The sequence below is a fragment of the Anoplopoma fimbria genome, chromosome 4 (assembly GCF_027596085.1).
Source record: "Anoplopoma fimbria isolate UVic2021 breed Golden Eagle Sablefish chromosome 4, Afim_UVic_2022, whole genome shotgun sequence".
In the NCBI taxonomy this organism is placed as follows: domain Eukaryota; kingdom Metazoa; phylum Chordata; class Actinopteri; order Perciformes; family Anoplopomatidae; genus Anoplopoma; species Anoplopoma fimbria.
Genome location: NC_072452.1, coordinates 16,515,658 through 16,540,059, shown reverse-complemented (window position 1 = coordinate 16,540,059; position 24,402 = coordinate 16,515,658). Strand labels below are relative to the sequence as shown.

General features: G+C 39.7%; 1 protein-coding gene across 3 annotated transcripts in view; it reads right to left on the bottom strand.

Moving 5' to 3' along the window:
• Positions 1-3,397: 3,397 nt before the first annotated feature.
• The window catches only part of fgf13a (fibroblast growth factor 13a), a 44,739-nt gene continuing 23,734 nt past the window's right edge, over positions 3,398-24,402 (bottom strand). For all 3 annotated transcript variants that reach the window (XM_054597027.1, XM_054597026.1, XM_054597025.1), the window contains exons 2-5: positions 23,038-23,148; positions 17,945-18,048; positions 6,803-7,001; positions 3,398-3,652 (exon numbers count right to left, since the gene is read on the bottom strand). In XM_054597027.1, the coding sequence (XP_054453002.1) occupies positions 3,516-3,652; positions 6,803-7,001; positions 17,945-18,048; positions 23,038-23,148 (551 nt within the window). In that variant the 3' untranslated portion in view covers positions 3,398-3,515. The remainder of the gene's footprint in view (positions 3,653-6,802; positions 7,002-17,944; positions 18,049-23,037; positions 23,149-24,402) is intronic.

Sequence of the window (24,402 nt, the reverse complement as noted above, 5' to 3'; positions counted from 1 at the left end):
TGTGAGTGGACTTATTGTTAACTTGACAATTGGGCTTACAGCACAGCTTGTACTTATGTCTTAAGGATTGGACCTCTAATAAACAGAAGTGTTATTATATTTGTTGTTTTTGCAGTGGTATCGCTTTAGTTTTGGTATAGAGATACTTTAGACAGTTATTGTATGAAAGGCATAGTTGTTGTATCGTGACAACACTACCAGCAGTACAGTTTGGTGTCTGCACTATCCAGGGCACCATTGATCAGAATGTTGCAAGTTTGAAAAGTATTTTACAAAATGCTCGGGTTTGTGAATGTGGCGATACAGTGTTCTAATGCATATTGTATGGAGGTGATGTAAGGCATTCACTGCAAGTGTTCTTTCAGTCTGTCTTTCAGCTTGACAGTTTAGAAAGAGGTTCATCCATTTTTAAAAAGCATACAGGAGCTCGTTGCATGTCACATTGTTGCAAATTTACAGAGGAAGTCATGTTCCGACTCTGTTGCTTCTGCGTTGCAACTTTTCAAATGTTTCAGAACCACGCCGCAGCATAGGTTGAGGAGGATGTTTGTCAGTAAGATTTCCTAGACGGGTATTAATTAAAAATGTAAGGCAATGTGTCCTTGATTGACATATCCGATTAAATACCTTTTTTATTCATAAAATGAATTTAATAACCCTTCAATTTTCTTGTTTTATTTTTTCCATTTCACTGCTGTTTGCTCAACAATAGTACTTGCAGTCATATTTTTCTTGTATTGCTTTATTCTTCGTGTCACAGTGTGAGAGCCTTTACCCTTATCACTCCCGACATGTACTGTGGGCGACAATCAGCGCAGAGTGATCATGGACAAAACCCCTCATTAAAGAAAGTGCTTCTTCCAGAGATGACAGAGGCAGAGACGAAAGGGGCTGACCTTATTAACAAAGCCTGGCAGGTTAACACGGTGCCATGCCATCATTCAGATCAATCTTTACCATTTTGTTTTAGCAGCGACTGCAGGTCATTTCTACCTCGTCTTCTCTGCGCATATGAAGACTTATACAACTGACATGTTCTGATTTTACCCATCAAATGGGATTGTTTTTATTTTTTACACTGGCCTAATTATGTTAAGACTTGTTTGATCATGCACAGCCCGCAGTTTCCTTCACTTAGAAGGATCTCTGATATGTCTGGATGATGATCTTATGCATTGCCCATAAATATGATTTATCTTTTGGAATCTCAAGATCAACCTTTTAGGGAAAATGGTAAAAAGTGATCTTTCTTACATGGCAAAATTACTGAGCCAAGGCAGCACTCAACATGGATTAAAAAAAAGCCACAGTAGTGTAGCGATTAACAGGTATCTAGTCTCCAGCCTTTTAAATCCAAAATACATATTGATTTATTAGATACATTGATCCCTACAAGCAAGGCAATTAATGCCATACATGATACGATGGAGTCGAAAATATGAGTGCATGTCCAGGAAAGAATGCAGATGGCTCCCAGTTCTGCATTACCAACCAACCATGTAATCCTGCCAACTAAAATCTAATCCCCACAGCCAAGGTTCTCTGTAATTGCAATGGCTGGATGGTGGAATGAATAGACTAAGTTAAGAAGCCTACATAAATAAGGCAATTGATAGGACAAAGAAGAAAGTCTGACACATTTTAAAATTATATCTTAATATAAACATTTTATTCAGTGCATTTTTGTGTATACAACAAATAAATAAACAACTGGAAGTTACCAGGCAGCAACAATACCTGCCTGTAAATGTTGTTTTTCAGCTTTAGCCTGGTAGTTTGGAACACATGATCCAACATGGGATAATACACATAGCCTACATCATGCAGCTCTAGACCAGAATTTCCCTGCTTTCTCCCATGCAACGGATAGTTTCACCTAATACATACCACCTCCGGAGGAAACCAAGAAAAGAAAGCCTCCGGGAAGCATGTACCAGAAAGAAGTTATGTAGCTGAAGGGAAGAGTACCTAGCCCACAAAAAGGGTCCTTTTTGTACATAATTGTGTTTGTACATGCCCTGTGCAAGAAAGGGAAGATGTTCCTTTTTGTATATTATTCTTCTTTTTTTTTTTTTCACTTTTACAAATATGACGTGTCCTATAAAATCTTAAGCCACCTAAAAGTCCACAGTATTCTTTTTTTTTAAATATAGAAAATATTGTCACCACAATAAGTTACTCAAACACATAACAAGCATCCTGGGAAGGGGGCTTGCACCATATTCCTATGGTGAACTGTATTAGTCAATAGAAGTCGACAAAAAAAAGGTTGGCGGGGGAGTCGGGAGTATGACACAAGCACAGAGGGAGAAAACGGATCACGAGGACAAGAGACAGAGACATTGTGACACAGTGGTAACAGAAGGGAATGGGAACACAGAATAATCGTTTCAATCCTCGGTCATCGAGCATATCAGCAAAAAGCACAACATCAAGCACGCTGCCAACTCCAAAGTGTTTAAAATCACTTCCTTTTGTCCATTGTTCCTTTTTTTTTTTTTACCTCAAAATCTTTGCTTTCTTTCCTCAAAAATGTACAATGGAAAAAAAAAATAAAAATCCAGCTTTGCCTTTTTATATTGGCTTGGTTTTCAGCGGCTTAAAGGGACACTCTTTAATTCGGTCTTTGGTTTGCTGGAACCCCTTTCAGTGATGAGACAGCGACACAAATTACAAATACTGAACAATGGTAAGGGAAGAGAACAAGAGGGGACAAAAACAAAACCAGTTGTCAAATAAAAAGCTCTCGGCTAATTCAGAAAAATTAGCAAAAAACCAAGGTGCAGCTGTGGCATTTCTAAAAAGAAAAAGAAGAACTGCAGGAGAGCCACACTGTCCCAGCTGAACATAGGCTTCATTTTCCCATGCTAGAGAGCTCAGTCTCTGAGCGTGTGCACTAGGACGCAGGAGAGCTACCGTCCGGTTGGCCACAGTCCCAGCAGCGCCGGGCTGGGCCACACCAGGGAGTTTATAGGCTTTGTATTCACAGAAGCATGGATGAGACAGAGATCAGGGCTTGTACTGAACCACTGCAGCCTTGTAGACCAGCACTGTTACAGGCAGCCCTGAATGCCTACATGTCTAACTGCCTGTCCCTGTCTGACAGATGCACGAGTGCTTGGTGTCTAAATGACCAAAGAAAAAGTTATTGTCCACAGGAAATTAAGCAAAATAAAATAAGATAAAGATGAGATGAGAGGTATGCGATCATCACCAAAAGAGAGTGATCAAGGTTAATAGATAAACCAAAACAAAAATGATTTTTTGTTTTTATGTCCAGAATGGTTTATGTGCTGTTAGCTTTCTTACTAGTGATGGGTTCTTTTGATGATGATTGACCAGGATGGTACCTAACTGTTGGTTAATGATGGTGTCTGCGTATTTGTGTGTGGTTTGTTGTCGTAGCTAGTCCTTGAACCGCTGATCGGTGAGATGGGTCTGCTTGTTTTCACGCTCTGCTGGAGGTAAGGTTTTCGTGGTTCGGCCCCGGGGCCTCGGGTTTTTCGGCTACCGGGCTACGTCGACTCGTTCTGGCTCACAGCTTTGCCTCCGTTGAGCACAGCCGAGGCACTCCGACTCTTGGTGGGTGTGCCGCTGCCGGAGCGGGAGAACTCTGTCAAGTCATGGAGGGATGGCTCTCTGTACATTGCCACTGTGGAAACACAAAATAAGTGAGAATTAGACGAGCAACAACAGAAATCAAGGCTTGTGATTTGTATTATACAAATAGCAATAAAGTGGGACCTCGATCTGTTTTGGTTAGAATACTGTAGATCCAGTGATGGCATAACGTGGGATCTTGTAGTTACATGGAAACTGCTGAATCGAGAGATCAAAGCAGACCAGGTTGACGCTGAAGTAAAAAAAAATCCTATATTCAGAGCTCGACATTATAAATTCAGGAGTTGCTAGTGCTCTAGCTTTGCTGTGTATGCAGCATCGGCCCGATATGCGTCTCAGCAGCCGCCTTTCAGAAGAAATACCAGTAATCAGAGTCTTTGGTTTCAGGATGTTGTCAACATCCCTTTGCCTAGAATGCTATTTGATGTTCACTCCTAAGGGAATATGTGGCTGAAACAGCAAACCCAGTCCTTCAGACACTTCATCTAGCGCGGCGTTTTTTGTCACAGCAGCGATCCAGAGACCATCCTTGTACACATCAATCAATGGCAGGGTTTCACTGGGAAACTGCTGATGATTGATTCCAGTCTTGTTAGTGACAGCATTGTTTGATTATAATGGTGGGGCGACTGACCTCGTGATTATGGCTTCACGTCAGCACCAGTGCTGCTATTTATATTTAGACACGAATCCCCAATAACAACCATCCATCTTGTCATTTTTCCACATTCCTCCACAAATCTCGCCATGTTTAGCTGAAAGACCATAGTGCATTTTTTCCCGATAAAGGCAACGCTTTGTGTCTTACATCAATGATTTCCAGAAGGATTGTAAGAGGATTTTCCTGTTTGGGTTTGAATGACGGGAGCTGAACTTGCTTCATCGAGAGGAAGACAGAATGAGAGGCTGTGGGCTGCGACTCACAGACTGGAACCAGAAGAGTAGTGAGTAATGGCTGGAGGAGATGCCATTGCCAGTACAGAGACAGCTTTTTAATTGGTGCCCTGTAACACCACTGCCTCTAACTCTTTATGAGCTGCTGGAACAAATTCTCCTTTATTCCTCTCTATCGTTCCTTTGCAAAGCTCTTTCCAAACCACTTGCTACATCTGGAATTTAAATTATTTTTGCGATTTAGTCAATATGATGCATTACTGGATCATTTTAAGTTTGTTCAAAAGAAGGAGAATTACTTAGATCTTTGGGTATGACAACAAACTTATTTATTTTTCTCATTTTGGATTTGCTGTTGGACTTCACAAATACGATATTTCTCCTTGTAGATGAAATATAAAAAAGACAGCTGAGGGTGATAGTTTTGGGAATCTTTTAGATTAACTGTCTCACCCAGCCTATATCTATCCCCGTTATTCTCTTTCCCTCTTTCTTCAGTATTTTTCTCTAAGCACAAAGCAATGCAATCACTCCCTGGTTATGGCTCGTAAGTGTGTTTGAGACCCCCTAGATGGCTCGGTAAATGGAAGTAAAAAGCATGTAGTGATCTGGGAGGGCAGATATAGATTATTAATAAGTTGCTGGCTGGAGCAGCGTAACATTTGCAAATAGAAGAATTTAACTCCAAGCTAGAATAGCAGGCATTACATGTGTGTATGTGTGCGCATGTATGCCTTAATTCGGATTTAAGGCAAATTTATATGTAACTGTACTGTACAGATGATCATAACAGAAAATTCATAGATTTTGAAATAAGACTATTAAGTCACAGTCATAGTGTTTATTTAAATGAACCTGTAATTATAATACACTATTCCACCACCACCCGCTATGACTTCAATGATAAACACAAAGTAGAGTTCAATTTTCTGACAATAAGAAAGACTGAAATGCTTAGGCTTTATAAGAGTCGACTTCATGGCAGATCTATTCTATTGGATTGCAATAAATGATAAGAGTGCCTAATAAAATAATCAGTAAGTGAATGTCAGTTTATTATTTAAAATATTCATTCTCCTTCATAACTGAAGCAAAAATATTTACTGATTTTGCCCAAATCACCTGATCCTTGATGATTGTATGATGAAGTACTTTATCTGGTACTTCATAAAACCAAAAGACTAAATGATCTTTTCACACAGTTACTGTAGAAGACAGTTAGAACTCGACAGTGCCAGTAGGCATGTTAATGTGCAACACAAACACACACTTGTGATGGATCCAAACCGTGAAACTCAGAAATATAAAGGAACTGCCCTCTTTTTGTCATTGTTTGGGCTTTTTTTCGCTGCAAGCCTTTTACTCCTTACTGAAAAAAAAAAAGTCTTCTTTTATCCCACTGAAGGGGAAACAGACTCTCTCTCTGTTGACAGGTAAATCTGTGTCTAGTTGAAGATGAAAGGAAACCGTGGCCTTTTCAACAGAGAGACCCATTTCTGCCTCTCCCTTCCTTTTCCTCTGTTCTCCACATTTGCCACACTACCACACACTTATAGCCTGGATGGGCGGGGCTCTCTTTGACTCTACTCTACTGAAAATAAAGCCCCTATTCAAAGCATTAAAACATGTTGTTTCTGCTGCTTCTGGTCGCAGACAACGGCTCAGATCTTCTTTGTGTCTGCAGGGGAGTGTGACCAGCTAGAGGAAGCTAGGTCAACACCAGCATCTCTAAGGGGATAACTAAGTGGAAGAGGGTCATGTAGAAAGCAGCTCTTTAGTAAAAGAATATCCAATATCTGGAAGAGAATGGGGATGTTTAATTAGAGAAACACTAATGGTGCTGTGCTCGTCTCTTATTGTAAAAAAAACCCTTTGCAAACTAGAAAAGTGACACTGCTGAATAATTAAGGAACTTTCTCAATTAAGTAGTGACAGAAACTTTATATCTGATGCATAGCATTTCAATTGCACTTCCAGTATACTCAGTCAGTGCTAGTTGAAAGTTCAAATAGCTTTGGACACCTTCTCCCACTTCACCTTTCAGAGATGGAACCACAAGGCAAGAGTCTAAACTTCTCTCTCCAACTCTCTTTTTTTTGTGTTAAAACAACTCTTTCCATCAATTTTCAAAATGTGTGCCTTACCCATCTCCATGGTGGCTGGCTTTTCACTCCTACATTTACATTTACTTTTGATTTTAGTCTTGGTCGGACCAGGCATTGTATCAACTAACTCTTATAGAGTATAGTTCGACCCTTAATGTGAAAGAGGACCGGGGCAGGCTTACCTTTTAGAGGTTTGGGAAGGAAGTGGGCTGCTGGCTTGTTCTTCTTGACATGGTTCCCCTTCATGATTTCTCCTTCCTTGTTCAGACCGAGGTACCAGCCCCTGCCCGACTGCTGCTGCCGGTATATCATGGAGGAGTATGTCACATAATAGTTCTCGAACACCGACTCCTTGAATTTGCACTCTGGCGTAAAGTGTTCCTGTGGGGGGGGGAGAAGGAGATACAGAGTATAGTAGATGTTGGACAGTAGTTCACAAGGTCTCAAGCTTGTTTGACATCCTGGTATGAACAGATGCAGCTGAAATGGAATAAGTCATTATACATACTTGGGAGTGCAACTTAATACCGGTACATTGCACTGCATCTTTAACTCACACTGGGGCACGGAAAGACAGAAGAACTCATCTCAAAGCTCAAGACCCTGCTTTAAAAAATTTTGTCTCTTGAGAATCCTTTAAGACTATTCATTCCATTTACTGTAGAGAATAATGTAGCACTTTATATCATAGATAACAGTGATATGACAGATACAGAGGAGCATTAATAATACATAGGGAGTACATTCTCATTTGGCTCCAAGCTGTTAATTATGTATGGGCAGTTCATCATCTCTCACAGTATTGCCGCTCTATAGAATATTTTGTTGGATGCAATGATTTAGTACTGCCATTTCAGTAATTATAGTAAGTATTGAAGTACTTACTTTCTTTTAAACTACAACAAACGATAAAGTACTTTTTAGAATGTGGCTTTAAGAGGCTTATATACAATCTATGTGCATTATGTGTATATCCTATATAAGATGTGTGTTCTCATTATCTTTGCAATAACAGTAGGTTTATATCTTTCTAATGAAAACATTTTGTATTCATCCACCGGACTCCATGCTGTGTGTGTTTGTGTCAGTATATCCTATATAAGATGTGTGCAATGTGTGTGTGTGTGTGTGTGTGTGTGTGTGTGTGTGTGTGTGTGTGTGTGTGTGTGTGTGTGTGTGTGTGTGTGTGTGTGTGTGTGTGTGTGTGTGTGTGTGTGTGTGTGTGTGTGTGTGTGTGTGTGTGTGTGTGCTTGTCCAATTTGTAGAGCTGCTCGGGCAGTGAGTCTACAAAACAGAGTCTAATCATTTAGAAGACGATTCCCCCTGGGGGAGATCGGGGGACAGTATGTACTAGTCAGCAGTGAATTGTTCTTGCCTTGCTTTTACAGTTTTTCGTCTTCGGAAACTTTGTTCGCAGAGGATATGCAATAAAAGCCAATGGGTAAAACTCACAATCGGTGTTACAAAGTAAACTCTCTTAGAAAGAGAAGGATGGATGCTTTTTCAGACGGAAGCAGGTCCACCCAGGATCAGTCCTACCCCAGTGAAAAAGTATGGTGGGTGTCAATGGTGAGAGTGATGACGTGTCCCCAGGGCCAAAGACCCACCGTGAGATCGTGACAAACAACATGTCACTACCAGACAAGGAGTCATCCATAACAGCGTCACGCTTTATTAACAGCGTTAAGGGGACTGAAGTTCATGTCTGACGATGAGCTTCGCTCTGCTATTGAAGCTTTTGTGTACGATGCAGTTAAAACACACAAAAGCTTTGTAAACTAATAGCAGTGAACTAAGGCTGGGCCATCAATCACATTTTATTTTTAATTACACCCCTTTCCTTTGCAGTGGTGAGCTTTTGTCACAAACTCACACTCAGCCAGGCTGTGACAGGTTCAGCTTGAGCCAAAATGACAGAAAGAGAGCCTTAATGTGTTTAGTAGTTGACCTTATTTATTTTTTATCAAATTTACTTTTATTCATGGATTTTAGATTTATATATATTAATATATTTATTTATTATTCATTTATTTTATCAAATAAATCTATTTTTTTTATTTATATTTTACTTCAATAAATGCATGATCTTTCCAAAGTAAATGAGTAAACCTGTTAAATAATCTTGAGCTCAATATTCACAAAAATAAACAATACATTTTTGCCATAATCAAGCAGCCCTACAGTGAAATGTAATGGGTTTGGAAAATGTCCACTTGTTGAACTTGGTAAATTAGCAATCTTGTTTACTACCATGTGCTCATTCGACATTCACAACCTGACTCATTCATCATCACCCTCAATGATCTCGCCTTAACTGATCACTCTAGACAAACGTCTACAGAACACCACAGAAAAGTTGAAGTGTGGGAAGCTTGTGAGGTATCACCTCAATGGGATACATCCTGTTGGATCAGTCCTGGCTCTGAGTAAAACTGATACATCACAGCGGTAGCAAACACTCCATATGAATAAATGCCAAGCCAACCAGGAGGGCTGCAGAACCAGCTGGGAGCTTACAGCGTTAAGGTTCAGGAAGAAATCAGTCTTCAAGCCGTAATGAAAAACAAAGCTGAGGGAATAGTCAAGAACAATGACAACATGCAACTCTTTGTTTCAGACGGATGAACGTTTACGTTCAGGGTCGGGGCGAGGATAATGAGCGTTTTGTTCTTTCTTCCTGAGCTTCCTAACATACATCTACCTTTACACACTTGAAGATGCAAATGATTTCCCCATAGCCCACCACTGTCCCACTGGTGCCCAATTCCAAACAGCAGTAATCGCTAATACAGTGACAATAAAATGTCCCCTTAATGGCTTCCCACAAAGTGTTCAAAGCCAACACAATCTCACCCAGATTAAAAACAACAAATGCATTGTTAGTGGGTCTTTTCACCCCATTCACAGGGAAAATTATGGATTTTCCTGAGTTAAAATCTAAAATCTTGTTTATGTAAGCATATGGGACCTATTTAACAGGTTATGCAAATCCTTACGCCAAAAATAGTAGCTGAATAATTTTAATTAATTAAATATTTCCGCTGTTTAGATCTTGAAAGGGATTCAAGACATATTCTGCGATAGACTGCAGTTTGCACAGCATTCTCCTCTCCAAAGTGTTAACAGCTCCAGAGTAGTTCGAGCACCAACCCAGTGTTTTTGATAAGTGTAAATTAGTTTGTTTGCATTGCCAGATTTGTGCCTCTCACCCATGCCGATTGTGGCAATAATGCACTTGCAACAGCAGAGTGGTTAAGGGTTTGCAATGTCTTGCTGCACACATTTAAAAAACATAAAGACTGCTTTGGCTCTTTCCATAGGCAGATCAAAGTGATCTGTGATTTCTTTAGGGGTAAGCTACTGTATTTTAGTATTTGTCAAGTAGTCTGCTAGTTTATATGTAATACTAGAATTTATTTGTGCAAACATAAAGAAAACAAAACGTTTGACTGTTCTGCTCCCCTAATACCTCAATGTCTTCTTTGCTGTCTTACTCTGATTAGCAGCAGTCTTAGAGAGGCTGGGCAGCATCCATCTCAGTTATGCACGGGCAGCGAGTGAAAGCCAAACAACGGGCTGCTCAGCTCCCGAGCCAGGAGTTCTGTTCTACCTCTAATAATGAGCTTATGTGGATTTGGCTGGTCGTACTCGCCCTGGAGAAGAATAAGAGTCTATTGATAAACAGACGCATACAGATACAGGCACATCTAGAGCCAAGATGGAGGAGAGGCTGCTGGCTGGTGCTGCTGTATTGGCGTGGGTCTATGGACAGGCTCACTCAGACTGACACAAGGAGGGGCCAAATGGCAGGGGATCCCCATTTCTATTCTAACAGGACTGTGATAGACAGAAACACTCCGATTCTATTGAATGGGCTCCAATAGCATCTCCTTCAGTCAATAGCATATCTATTGTTCCCTGAAACTAATCTCCCGGTGAAAATATCTCCCATCACTTTAATCATGACTCCAGTGCCAGATGGAGCGAGGGGAAATCACTTTAGAAATAAGAAGCAGGACACTATCTGCATAGAAATAATACCAGTCATGTCATCTCTCCCCCCCCACATCTCTATGGTGGTTTTGCTAAATGGACTTTTAATGATCTCATTACACTACATGGGCCTTTTTTTCCTTGAAATATGCAACTATGACAAGTCCTTGTCCAAATGATGCGCAGCTGGCAACCTCACTTACACAATGTCCAGGCAAGCGTTTTTTAAAAAGAATATTAGCCCACGGCTCTGTCTGAGTGCGCGTAATGCTATTAGGAGCTGTGTCCCTCTCATATAGAACCAATTTGGCAAGGAAGGAAAATGAGATGAAAGCCTCTGGTGTGTTTGATACAATAAAGATTTTGATGCATACGTATCCCTGTTTTAAATAAGTCCGTCAGCTGTTCCTCACCTTCGCCTATTCCTGTAGATGTGAGGAAATGTGTTAAATAGTTGTGATGCAGGGAGCTCTGCGGTACAATTCTCTACATCTTATAGTGGAATACACAAAGGTCCATTGCTTTACATTCCTCTTTTCTAAACCGTCTTTGAGGACATGAGCAGTGTTTTAATTTAACTTTATAGAACTGGCAGTTTTAACCCTTGTTGTTGGACACTTCTGGTAGAAAGGAAAAAGAAAATGAATAGTGACAGAGGAGTGAAATAATACATTGCCACCAGGGACATCAAGTTTCACCTCCTCCTATTTACATATCAGTTTTAAGATTAGGTCATATTTGTATGTAGGGTGACTTACTTGTATAGTGTAAGAGGAGTGGGGCTATGTATTAGTAAGCACCTCAGGATAAGAGACGTATCGCGATACAGTGTCACGATACGATTTATCGTGATATAGCCAGTGTATTGCGATACCATACGATACGTATTGCAATATAATGCAATACTCTATTTTTTTTTTATGAAAATGTAAAAAAGAGCAACTTGGTCTTCTCATTGTGTCACTGGACAATTTTTTTACTAAAATGCACTTACCACATCTTCATTTGAAAATAAAACACATACTCTATTCTTTTCCTATTGTGTCATGCACATCTCATTTCAGTGCAATTCATTTCATTTACATACCACACACACATACACAAAGTCATTTATACTTGTCTTTCTTAATGAAGTGAATTTCATCTCATGGGCAGAGAACGGTTTTATATTACAGCGAGAGGGAAGCCCGGCTTAAGTTATGGCAGCATTGCCTGGGCTCTTTACGATCCAATAACTGCATATAGGAAGGGATATTTAAAGGCTGATGCAAGTGTTGATTGTGACACACTGAAGGATGTTTTTCCGGCCCATTTTAAATATCCATACAACACTGCCCATCTGGGAAAACAATTACACGATTCAGCAGTGGTAAGGGCATTGTCAGTTATGTCAAAAAAAGGCGATCAATTATGATGGGAGCTCGAACAGCATTCTGGTTGGCTTTAGTAATTACGCCCCAATAGTGTTTTCCTGATCCAATAAGTAGGAGGAGAAATACTAGCAGAATGGATCTGATGTCTTCTGTAAAGTAATTGGCTGGACGTTTCACAACCCGAGCCAAATCAATGCTGCACACTGCCCCATGTGTATGCAGTTGCCATACCAACACTAAGATGTCACCAATTATGTCAATGGTATCAGGGCTGAGTGCTGTACTAGTTTCTTTGCAGACACATCAATGTTTGTGATACCAACAAAGTCTGATGCTATGGCCGGGCAGTGAAGAAAAATCTTCCTAAATCCGGCTTTTCAATGTCCCAGTCGTTTTCAACTGAGTGGAAGTGGATTAAAAGGCACCTTTTTCTTTAATTAAAGATAAAATACACTTTGCACATACCTTGCAAATACCAAACACAAATAGACACACCCACACAGGCTACACGTTGAGGGAAGTAGCACATACACACACACACACACACACACACCACAAATTAGTTAATGACACAGCTCAATGGAGTGGAATCTTACAGCAGTGGTTATTTACCAAAGGCATTGTGCCTGCTAAAAAGAATAGAAAGGCATGGGTGTGAGCCAACTCCATATTTAACAAAGGTGTACTAAAATACAAAAGCATAATGTACAAGTTCAATGTTTTAAGGACTTATTTGCTGTTTCTCTCTTTCTATTTTTATTTTGGGGTTTTCCTACATTCAAGTTTAATATGAATCCGGTATGATTTTTAACATTCTATTACACAATCTCTGCATGCATTATTCAAGGTTTCAGTAACTCTGCTGAAGCATTATTTAGAAGTTAAATGTATACCTAAACCTTGACTAAAAATGGGCAGAAAATACTGAAAGTGAATTGAGTGAGAGTGTAGATATAATGCTGGGTTCACATTTATCTAATAGCCTCTTTTTTTCTTTTTACCTCTGCTTCCTCGTCATCATCATCATTTGTTTGTTGTCTTTTGTGCATTATTCAGATGACCTCACTTTTCATTTTTAGATGTTAAGCTGGCACATAATGCACATTCAGAGTGCATTTGTAAATGAGTAAAGTCTTTATGCAGGAGATCTGTCACAGGATGCAGGACCATTGCAGGGATTTAACTGGCCTGGTGATTAGGGTTTAAAACGCCTTTAAATCTAAATGCCAACTTGATAAATATCCTCCACCCAAAGAGCCCTGAACTCTCCATTTTACACACACTCACACAGAGCAGTCTAGACGAGACTCAACTGGAGCCTCAGTGACTCGCACTAATTCAAATATGACCCACCAGGAAATAAATAACACCACTTCAGAGGCACATTGTGAGATATGTGGACACCACTTAGCTCAGGATCTAAAAATATAACCCCACATCTATAACATATCTAGCATAAAGGCTTTTTTTTTTGCTAAAGATGTGTTAGATGGTTTACCATTTGCCCCACTACTTTTAAAAAAGTAGAGGGGCAAATGGTAAAAGAGAGGATTGTAAAGTCAAATACATACTATGTGTGGTAGAGGAAGAACCAATTTCTTCCTCTACCACACATTGACGCCCGTGGATGAATATATTTTCACTGGTGTATTCTGCCTCACCCACACATGAAAGCACATTTTTTTCTCACTCTTCATTTCTCTCTCTATTTTTCTTGCTGGATGCTATTATGTACAGAACACACAGTTATGTACAAACAGATGCATATGTGAGGCCGCTCGGTTTATGTTTTAAAAGCCAAATGAATAAGCTGTGCAAGAAAATACATAACATCAGGTTAAACCTAACAGTACATATACATTTATAATTTAGTATGCATTAGAAAGTGTGTTAGAAATGTAGATTGACTAAACCTCAGATGAATCCTATTTATGATATTGCAAACATTCACTCACGCTCCCGTTCATGCATGCACTTTCGCACACATGTAGAATATTGGGAGGCATCTAGATCTCAGCAGCAGCATTTCATCCCCCCCACCCACACTACGTCACCTGTTGTCTCTCTGCTGTTGATTGGGAATCTCCCCTCCCCCTAGCTGACCTGCTATTGGCTGGTTTAATGTGTGGCCTCAAGGCAGCGCTTTACCACAGCAGCAATGCCAGCAAGACAGGCACAATTAAGCCTTCACCATTTGATTAAGATTTACACATCTGTACATCACTAAAAAGACAAAATTAAATAAAAAAATGAAGTGTTTGCAAAAAGGTTCAAGTATTGCTAAGATATATTGATTGTGATTCAGATTCTGCTTACTCGTTGTTTCTTTTGTCCAATTTATAAAACCAAAAATGTTGATAGGTAATATCAACGGTAGGTTGATAGGTATATTACCTATCAACATTTTAAAAAAAAGTTAAAAATGAACAATCCATCCAAATTGTTAGCAGTGAGTTCAAAAGTATAGAAGCCTTCAGCCTGCAGTAAATGAATAGAGTCCTTTACTGTTAAGCCTGGAGCAAGGTATTACACACACAAAATCCATTCATAAGCTCAGAGACCATCTAGTGATATAGTGCTGTAATAGCTCACTAATGTAGGTGTGTGGCAAATAGAAAGAAAGAAAGAAAGAAAGAAAGAAAGAAAGAAAGAAAGAAAGAAAGAAAGCTCTAAATGTAGTCACATGGACCTTGAACTGCCTTCTGAATTTGGTCTAGAGAAATGAAGATGGGTGTCAGATTAGAGGACCTGGTCAGAAGCTTTATAGCAGCACTCTGAATCACTGTATGGGTGAATATTCTCCATAACATCAAAGGGGTGAACATTATAATTGGATATCATCTCCTTAGCAGCAATACGATATAAACTACTTATTGTCAATTAAAATAAAAGCATATTAACGAAAAACAAAAAGGATCCGGGACAAGACCTTGGTGCACACCACAGACGGAAACAAAACGGAATCTTATGAAGAATATTATGCCCATCTATGGTAGTTGTAGCTGCTTGGCATCCACTTTCCGGCTGAAACAAGAGCAAATAAAAGTTTATAAATATGCCTTTACTTCTACTGCTGCTTCTACTGTTTATAGAGCCTTTGGGAGCAAGACCCATCTTTGGTAAATTAATCCTGCAGCTTGCTGCATATGCCTAATAACTGACAGACAAGCTTAAAATATTAAAATCACTCACTGGGAGCTGCGTATTGTTGAGGAGCCATGTTAAATACAACGCATGCATGTATGTGTGTGTGTGGGAAGGGGTTGAAGGACTATGGCTAATTAAATTACTCCTGTATATTCCCCTTAGGCATGCTTAGCTGGGGCAACCCCCATGGATATGTTGACGAACAACTGCCAGCGCTCATTAAAATATTATTATGGGAGTCCATACAACTTTTGCAAAAGGCTGCAGTGAATTTTTTTGTCACTCCTTTGGTCTTTAGAAATCCAACATTGAATACGATTTTTTTTTTTTAACACAATTATTTAACTAGAAATGACATATTTATGTAATAAAATATTAATATAGATATGAAAAGGACTTTAAATCTCTATGGACTAGGGATGCTATTTATTTTGCTGAGCCACCCTTGTTAACCAATCATTAACCGACAACATTAGTGCCTTGCATGCAGGTGTGCTGTGTGTTTTGAAGTGCCTAACAAGCCGCTCAGCTGCAATGAGAACTGATGCACAAACAAGTTGAATCCATCATTTAGCACCAGCTGCAGTGTACGAGAAAAACAGTCAACTGAGTCCCCAGCTCATCTGTCCGGGAGCGTTAATCTACACTGCATCAATTAGTTTACCTGCCAGGTTGTCAGCTGTGTTTCTGCCTGGCATACGTGGTCAGAGTTCCCGCCAGTGCATTGCGAGCCCTGTGTAACGTTAGCTGGTATCTAATCAAGCGATGGAGTGTGTGTGTGTGTGTGTGTGTGTGTGTGTGTGTGTGTGTGTGTGTGTGTGTGTGTGTGTGTGTGTGTGTGTGTGTGTGTGTGTGTGTGTGTGTGTGTGTGTGTGTGTGTGTGTGTGTGTGTGTGTGTGTGTGTGTGTGTGTGTGCAACTATGAGTACGGAGTCAACAGCTCAGGCTCACTTGTGGTGGGCTGACCTTTTAAGGTGGACCAGCGCTATTTGCCATTCAGCTTTTGGTTAATTTCTTCTTGTTGCTTTAAACTGATTACCACATTAATCTGTCAAATTCTACTAAATGCTGAATAACATGGAAATCAAACAACACAATTCTAAACATTTCTTCAGGTTGCACAACTGTGTTCAAACTGTCAAATAAACTAGGCCAGTGTTGTACTGTTCCAAAACTGCTGGTCTACAATATGAAATTCACCGCAGGATATGAAATCTTACAGAAGAATTATTAATGTGATGTTATTGATCCCTTGCAGAAATATAAACTAAGAGCACAGCAAGAAAAACAACAACAGAACAGTAACCTGCTCTCAAAGCTATCGGGATTTCAGTTAAAGACTGAAAGACCAGCGACTCATTCCGCTTTCAGTTTATTGAAATATAAATACTGTATTATTAACTCACATGAAGTGTTACGATTATTGTACATGTAACGCTGGGTGATTGCAGTCTTTTACTTACATTTTGTTATTGGAGAAATCAATGTATTTACGTTGTTTTAAATTGCATTAAATAGCATTGTGTTAGTTCATGAAAAGCACTAAGGTTTACGTGATTTGCTGAAAAGTATTTTTCACTATAAGTGGCGTAAACCTCAGCTAATCGGCAACCATTTTTTTTTTTTTTTTTTGTGTTTTAGCAGTTCTCCCTTTTATTCTGCTGCTATCTTTATAATGCTGCTCACTGTTGTAGCTGACCCCAATACCTGAATCTCCTCAATGCTGAGATCTAATGTTCATGTATGTGTTTGTTATTTAGGGTGTTGGTCCTTTCAGCAGTTTTCTTGTCGTTTCTTGGATAACTTGAGAGCTCCCTCAAAGAGCAGAGTCTCTTTCACAAAATCTTATTATATAACCATCTGCACTTCCTTGACGTTAGTGTATTTAACTGAACTAATGCTTGGTGAGAGCTCATTTGTGTGTTTGTGTGCATGAGAAGAGAAGAGTGAAATCGGGGTGGTAGGGACAGAGAGAGAGGAGCCAGAAGGCGTGTTTTCCTTCTTCCTTCATCACATTACTGTCTAGCTATTTAACAGATAATTTGTCAGCAGCAGCTGCAAAATATAAAGCAACAAGATCATTAGGTTTTCTTTGCTTTTTTTAAGCTTGTTTCCATCAATCCCCATTGTGCCTGCCTACTTAGACCTTTAACATACAGAACAATCTTTACTAATTTGATTACCAGGATTGTTTGTTCACAGTGAATGTGTGTGTCTGCACGCCCTCCGGCGGCACATCCAACCAGCCTGTCAGTCCTCTCAGTGACGCCTGCCACACAGTGTGATGGTGGCATTTGGGGAGAAGACGAACAGGAACTGGAACATTGTTCGCTCGGCAACTGAATTATTCATAACCTTACACATTCAATCAAAGACGGAGAGCCAGCTGCCACGATCAGATATGTCACTGCTCCACCTGCTTACACCATCCATGAGCTTCTTATTGACACTGAATTATATCAGAAAATGATGCTGCTTTTTCATTAGACTTAGGACAGTCTGTATTAGCGGACAAAGTGTAAGTGAATTATCCTTTCCCCAAAGAATATAAATAAAAGGAAAATATCTGCTTAAATATAAACACTTTAAGCCAAATCACTGCCATGCCTTTAAAGCATCTAACTTCTCTTTTGCATGTTTCTTATTGTGATTTATCCATTTGCCTGTATCACCGTAGTATCTCCATTTTTCTGCCAGAGACCTAACAATCTCTTTGCATACAGCGGGACTCGAAGGTCAGCCTCTAGGATAGAGGCTAGGACCCAATCCTACACACACACACATTCACACACACATTAAGTGGGACACTTACTGATGTGTACAGGTAGCCCTCACTGTTCATAGCCAGATAGAGTTTGGTTTGCACCCCCTGGATGGCCACCACTCGAAGCCCCACCGGAATAAGGTTGAACATGGCTGGAAAGAGACAGACAACAGAAACACTTTGAACATAACTTGTATTTTCATCTCAATAAATACACTTATTACAATTTTTCAGAATGTTACATAATGAGTGATAAAAAAGGTATTATGCAGCTTTCATACATTCTCATGATTCTATTATGCTTGAGATATACAGTACCTGGGTAATTCAGTGAGCCACTTGACACTAAACTTGACAGAGGCAAAATTAACACTCCCGTTGACATTTCCGTATTCACATTACAAGCCAGAATGTGGACAAATATTCAAATCCAAATTTATGTGCAAGCCCAAAGCGCAAACTGTCAAACCCAAAGCACAAATAGAGGGAAGACATAAGCTCAGGGACTCAGCCGCTCTCTCCCAAGGGTGTTTTTAAAAAAGCAAATGAACAAAATTAGAAACAAGAGACAAAAACAGAGAAATTGTTGAAATGACAAAGCAGCTCCGGCTGTGTGAAGTTCAGTATTTCAAACACAATCCTTTGAGATGGAGAGAAATCAAATATGAAAACAAACTCTGGCCAAATGTTAATCTATGATGTGATGATGACAGCTATTATCTGACAATGCTGCTCCTCGCTATGGGCCAGTTGTGATGCAGCATTATGAGGAAAAAAAGAGAGAAAACACTCGCACACCTCTGTACATTGGCTTTATGATCACACTCACACACACACATATATAGACCTGTGACCAGCAGGCTGAGCTCGAGTCGTGAGGCTGAGAGAGCCAGCGGCGGCCCAGCTGGTCAATGAGGTACACCTGTACCTAATTAATATCGGCCTGCACTGTATACAAGTGTGTCTGCGTCTGTTTCATAGGATGCTGGCAGGGAACCCACGGGCTGAGTGGAGGAAAAGCACATGTACATCCATCTTAAAGTCTTTAATTGTGCTTCTATCCCAGAAAAAGGAAACGTATTGTATTATTGTATTGTATTGTTGGACATACTGCCAAACAGTGATGCCATCATCCCTGCTGTTTGATTTCTTTCTACCTTTTTCCAAATCCAGTAAATAATGTCAACAGGAGAATCATAATATTCATCTCAAGTTTACAATTTGATTGTTAAGGCTGTACATTGTCACATTAAAATAAGGACTTGGTGGTTCTGACATGTGAGAGGATATAATTAAACTTCATCCTCACACCGGTTAAGCGATGAGTCAGAGCGTGCCCTTACTATAGGTCCTCACGTCAACCACTTAGTAGATCCCTATCTGCAGACTCCTTCGAGCAAAGTGCACTATAGAGGCTTTTTGACGGGCTATTTCAGCCGCCCCTTATCGCTTTAACACCACTGCAGACATCTCTCTCTCTGGGCTTTCATTGTAAACAACAGCCACGGGAATGTGTAATGTATTTACTTGGTAGAGTAAACAGGCCTTGCCAGCATATTCCTGGTTCAGTGTAAAAGCTTTGTGGTTCTCTGCCGTCCCTCTCTCTCTGCTTCTCCCTCTCAATCTTTCTATCTCTCTCTATCTGTCTTTAAGGTTTCATTTGTTTCTTCAAATGTCATATTCTAAACTTACTCACTTGTCTCTTCTTTTGACACCAATGACACGTTTGAAATGATTTAACGGTCAGAGTATATCAACAGTAACAACAAAAGTATGTCAGGCTCTAAGACGGATAAAGATCCCAATGACGGATTTATTGGATGGTGATTCGACTGATTAGAAGCAATATTTTTTTAAAGAGGTCACAAGCATACAGTATAATGCTTTAATCTTGCCTGTAATATACTCCATAACAAGAGTTGTTTTGTTGTTCTTGTTTTCATGTAATGAATATACCATCAGAACTCCTCTGTGCATCTTAAATCCTCAATTATCTTCTCAGGTACCGTACAGTTGAGCTACCTCGTTTAACTAACTCCATCTCACATTTTAATTGCGACAGTCTTATATTGGTGCAGCAATCAAAAGATGTCTGAGGAAAGAAGCACTGCTCTCTATGACAGATTGGGTGAAGCCTTCTTTGGCAGCTCTGTACAGCAGATGCTGCCAGTAAATAGTACATCTCCAACAGAAAGGACCTACTATGCTACCTCAATACTTACAGTATTTAATGTGTGCTGTACAGTAATCTACTAATGATAGATCTGCTGATGTGTATTTAATGACTGTAAACCAAAGACAAAGAAACTGACTATAATTGTTGCATTTATGGGTCGAATAGAAAGAGCATCAAATCCCTAACATAAAGTATAATAAGTATGTACATAGTTACTGAACTAGTTCACACCAACATTTACTACACAAATGATTTGAAAGAGTGGTAGTGCATTCAACACTTCTGCTTTGTTAGTTTTCTTTCATTTTGACAAATATTTTTTTAGCATTCTTCAACACTGCAGTGCGGAGGCTGAACATTTTCTTGCCAGAAATTCAGGGTTACAGGTTTCAGATTGCAAGCTTTCTCCACAACCATTGTTCAGATCTAACTGTCTTGGCTCTTCTGTATATGAATAGAGTGGAAGGTATAAAGTGTAGCAACCCTGAAACATCTTGCTACCTGAGCAGGTCTTGTCTTTATAATTGCACCGTTTCCACTCTACGTTGCTCACTGAGTTTTTCGAACTCCCACTATGATGCACACATATACATCCACATTCTGCCTCCTTTCAGAAGGATTACCAGCCGATGTACTGATGGAGATTTTCAAGAGGGGAAACTCAATTACTTCCTGGCACCTAGAAACATCTGAGCACACTGAAGGGGATGACAGGGCCTCCACCCACTCACAGACCTTTTCCTAGTGCAGAGAGCCACATAAAACTAGAAGCGTGAGGAAGCCTGAGGGAAAGTTTTCATGATTGCCTGCATGCTGTCCATGTGACTAGAAGTCATGACCAATTTAGTCTGACAATAAACTAGTCCCATTTTTATCATTTATCCTATCTGTTACGGAGACAACATTCAGCAGAACCTGTGTCACCTGATTACTGTTCAACTGCTGTGGCTCTTTGGCTGTTGTAAATTGGGTTACTAAAGGAAAAATAGGTAAATAATTACTATATGTAGACTTCAATTTAGCAGCAAAAGCATAAAGGATTGCACTGTTTTTATTTTTATTGACTATTGTATGTTCAGGAAGCTCAAAAGGGACATTAGTTGGACATCAGTAAAGATTAAAGTAAGATGACAGAAATATGTTTACTGTATAGGACATTTGGTGGAAATAAATAAAGACATTCTCTCAAATCTTGCTTACAGTAAATTGGAAAACTGGACATTTTAACAATCTTTAAAATCCAAATTTTATGTTTTACTTACAAAGATGAGGATGAAAACATAAAATCTTGGACAAGACTGAGAATGGGCTAAATTTTGAACATTGAATAGTCCCCTCTTTTTTTCAAAGAAAATGATTTACAGTTGCCTTAAATGCCTGTTTTTTTTTTTTTGTTAACCTGTGGGTTTGCTCAGTTGTGATGCAACACAAGAAAATGGGTGAAACAGTTTAAAATGGGAGAATAACTGGGATTTATAAGATTTGAAACTTCTGAAACTTCTTTTATTACCAGATCCAAACGGCCAAGGCTGTCTTCTCAGCAAGCTACTGTAGCAAAGATCAAATCCTTGTTTTTGTGTGAGTGTGTGCGCATTTGAGTAGGTCCTCTCCCACCATCACAAGACACCAGTAGCTCCAAGAGGACTGCGCTCTCCGTCACCATGGAGACAAGCGCACCCAGCGCCTAACAACGCTATTTTTGGAGCAGTGCAAAGAGCTTCACTCTTTCTCCTTTGCCAGTTCAGCAGCACTCTTTAATTTTCTCCTCAAAAACTATTTTGGTGCCAATGCAGGACAGTTGTTATGTAAGTCAACGGTGAAGCGAGGCCTTTCAGACGTGATGGGTGGGATGGTCAGCGTGTGAAGTGGAGGATAGTACTGTGCGTGTGTGTGTGTGTGTGTGTGTGTGTGTGTGTGTGTGTGTGTGTGTGTGTGTGCGTGTGCGTGTGCGTCTCTCACAGTATGCTCTTTGTAGTACTTCAACTTTATTTAGGAAACAATTTCCTCACAAATTACAAGCTGTAGTTCTTCTTAGGCAGCATCCCACTTGCACAGAGCTGCTATTTATAAGTACAGTAAAATACACACGCCATCTCCACCAGGGGAGTAATTGAATACAGAGGTACTAATTCAGAGGCTCCAGAAGTGTTTACATCCGCTTAGTGTCAGGATTACGCTGCAAGTTTTACATCAAAGGTGTTTCAGTGTGCCATCTTTCTCTCGGTACGGGGGGGCAAAAGGGGATTTCACATCAGTGAACTAATTGCTGTACCTTTCTTATCTTCAAAAGCATGTCGTGTTTTCACTGCACTACCTATTTATAAGGTGGTCTATTTCTGCTGTATTGTTACCAGACTAGTGGCTGTTCTGTTGCTCTTCCATTGATCTCCTCTCTAATCTGTTTATTGGAAAGCATCGAGCTGGTGGTTGTAATGGCAGTGGTAGGGACGCACCAACACGTAGTATAAGACATAACTGGCTCTCACAACAGAGGCAGTGTGCAGGAGAGTAAAAAGACAACCATCTTCAGTGTTAAGGTTGCCGTGACTTTGATAAAATGAAATTAACAAATCCTAACTACTGCAGTGCTTAAATGAACTGGCAAAGAAAAAGTTTTCTCTGTGTTATGAACCAAAACTTTTTTATCTGCAGGAGTGGAAATCATAACAAGCACAGTTTTGAACAGTAAAATTCTGCAATTCAGATGAAGATTAAGCATTTATATTCTAAGAAAAGCAAAGCTGCAATGTCTCTCTTAAACTCTTTCAAGGGGTATAAATTTGCATGTTCAAGTTGCCATAATGTTGATACTCTGTTAAATGGTGCGGTCTATAGCTAATGCATCATGTCTGTCGTACAACAAATTGACAGTAGCAAGGTGAAAGGTTCCACCCGGCCAATAATACAGTATGACAATGGATGCATGATATAAATTAGGGGAGCAAAATATTAGAATGAAACTTACTGTAACCATTGTCCTCCTCCTTCGTTCCATCAATGGTTCCATCCGCCTGCAGCTGCAGGTGGAAACCTTGTCGACTGTACAGCTTTGTGACTATCCCTTTTAGCTGTGGCTCTGTGGAAGCAGAGGGGACACAGAGACAGGAAGACACAAGAATGAAACACACGTCGTAGGAAAACATGAATGTAGCAAAGAGATGTCACTCGTAGCCATCTAAAGGGACATTTTGAAGCTTCAGTTTAGGGTCACGGCTTTCTGACATCTTGGAAGTTACTGGAGTCAAACGATAGTAAGGAGTGGAGCCGAGGTGGGACAAAAAGAAGCAATTTGGATGGCTGACTGTGATAAGAAAATACACTTGTTAATCAAGCAAACACGATCATCACCAAAAACATGTTTAGGAGCCAGAATGTGGCAGCCATCAAGAGGAGCTGCAGTTTAAGATTCTTCCACATTGGCTTGTCGGTTGCCACTTTATAAAACAACAGGCCTGATAAAGGCTCTTGTGTTGCAGATAATCCATATTCGGATTCCCACTGATCCCGAATCCACTTTACAAGGGCCATTTCACTTTTATCATCCCGGGGGTAGGCAACATAAGAAGCCTGATGAATTGAAACACTTAAATAGGCATTATGCTTTAGTGAGCTGCAAGATTGACACATTGATTGATAGTAGTATTTAATTGGCAAAGTGTTAAGAACTACAGTTTGATTAATGCTGCTGTGGTACAATCCATGAAAACAGTTTCTGTCTTTTCCCTACAGCGGTACAGAGGTGACTAAAAAGACATCCCTTATGGCTCCACAGAGATATAAGACCACAGATGGACCAGAGCAAATTATATCAAATAGAAAATGGCTTTAGGGCGTGTGGTAACTCGGTGGTCTAAGATGGCTGAGGACATTTATTTTATGTCAACCCCTTTTATTAACTCAAAGCTTCCCGTCACTCGCCGCATGTGAACTATCCAATTAAGTTGAATTTTAAAGATCAAATGTATGAAAAGATACTTTGTTTCTTGAAAATCCTAAAATCACTTGTTTGAGATATGCGCATTTAAAAACAAATTTCTAAATAATACATCTTGACTTCAATAAAATCTTTGATATTTAGTACATACTAGGATTTGAGTAAATTTCACTTAAAATTCAAGTACATTATCATGTACTTTCAAATTATTCATATTTTTTGACATGGTAAATAAGGAGCTGTATTCTTTTTTATATATCTGTTACTGCATTAGATTTAAAACAAGGACAAAATAGAATTATTCAATGTAAATAGTTATAACTTTACTAATCAAATGGGCAAAAGCCACACTATTAGATTATTAGTAGCAACATAGAAAACGACCCACAATGAGTC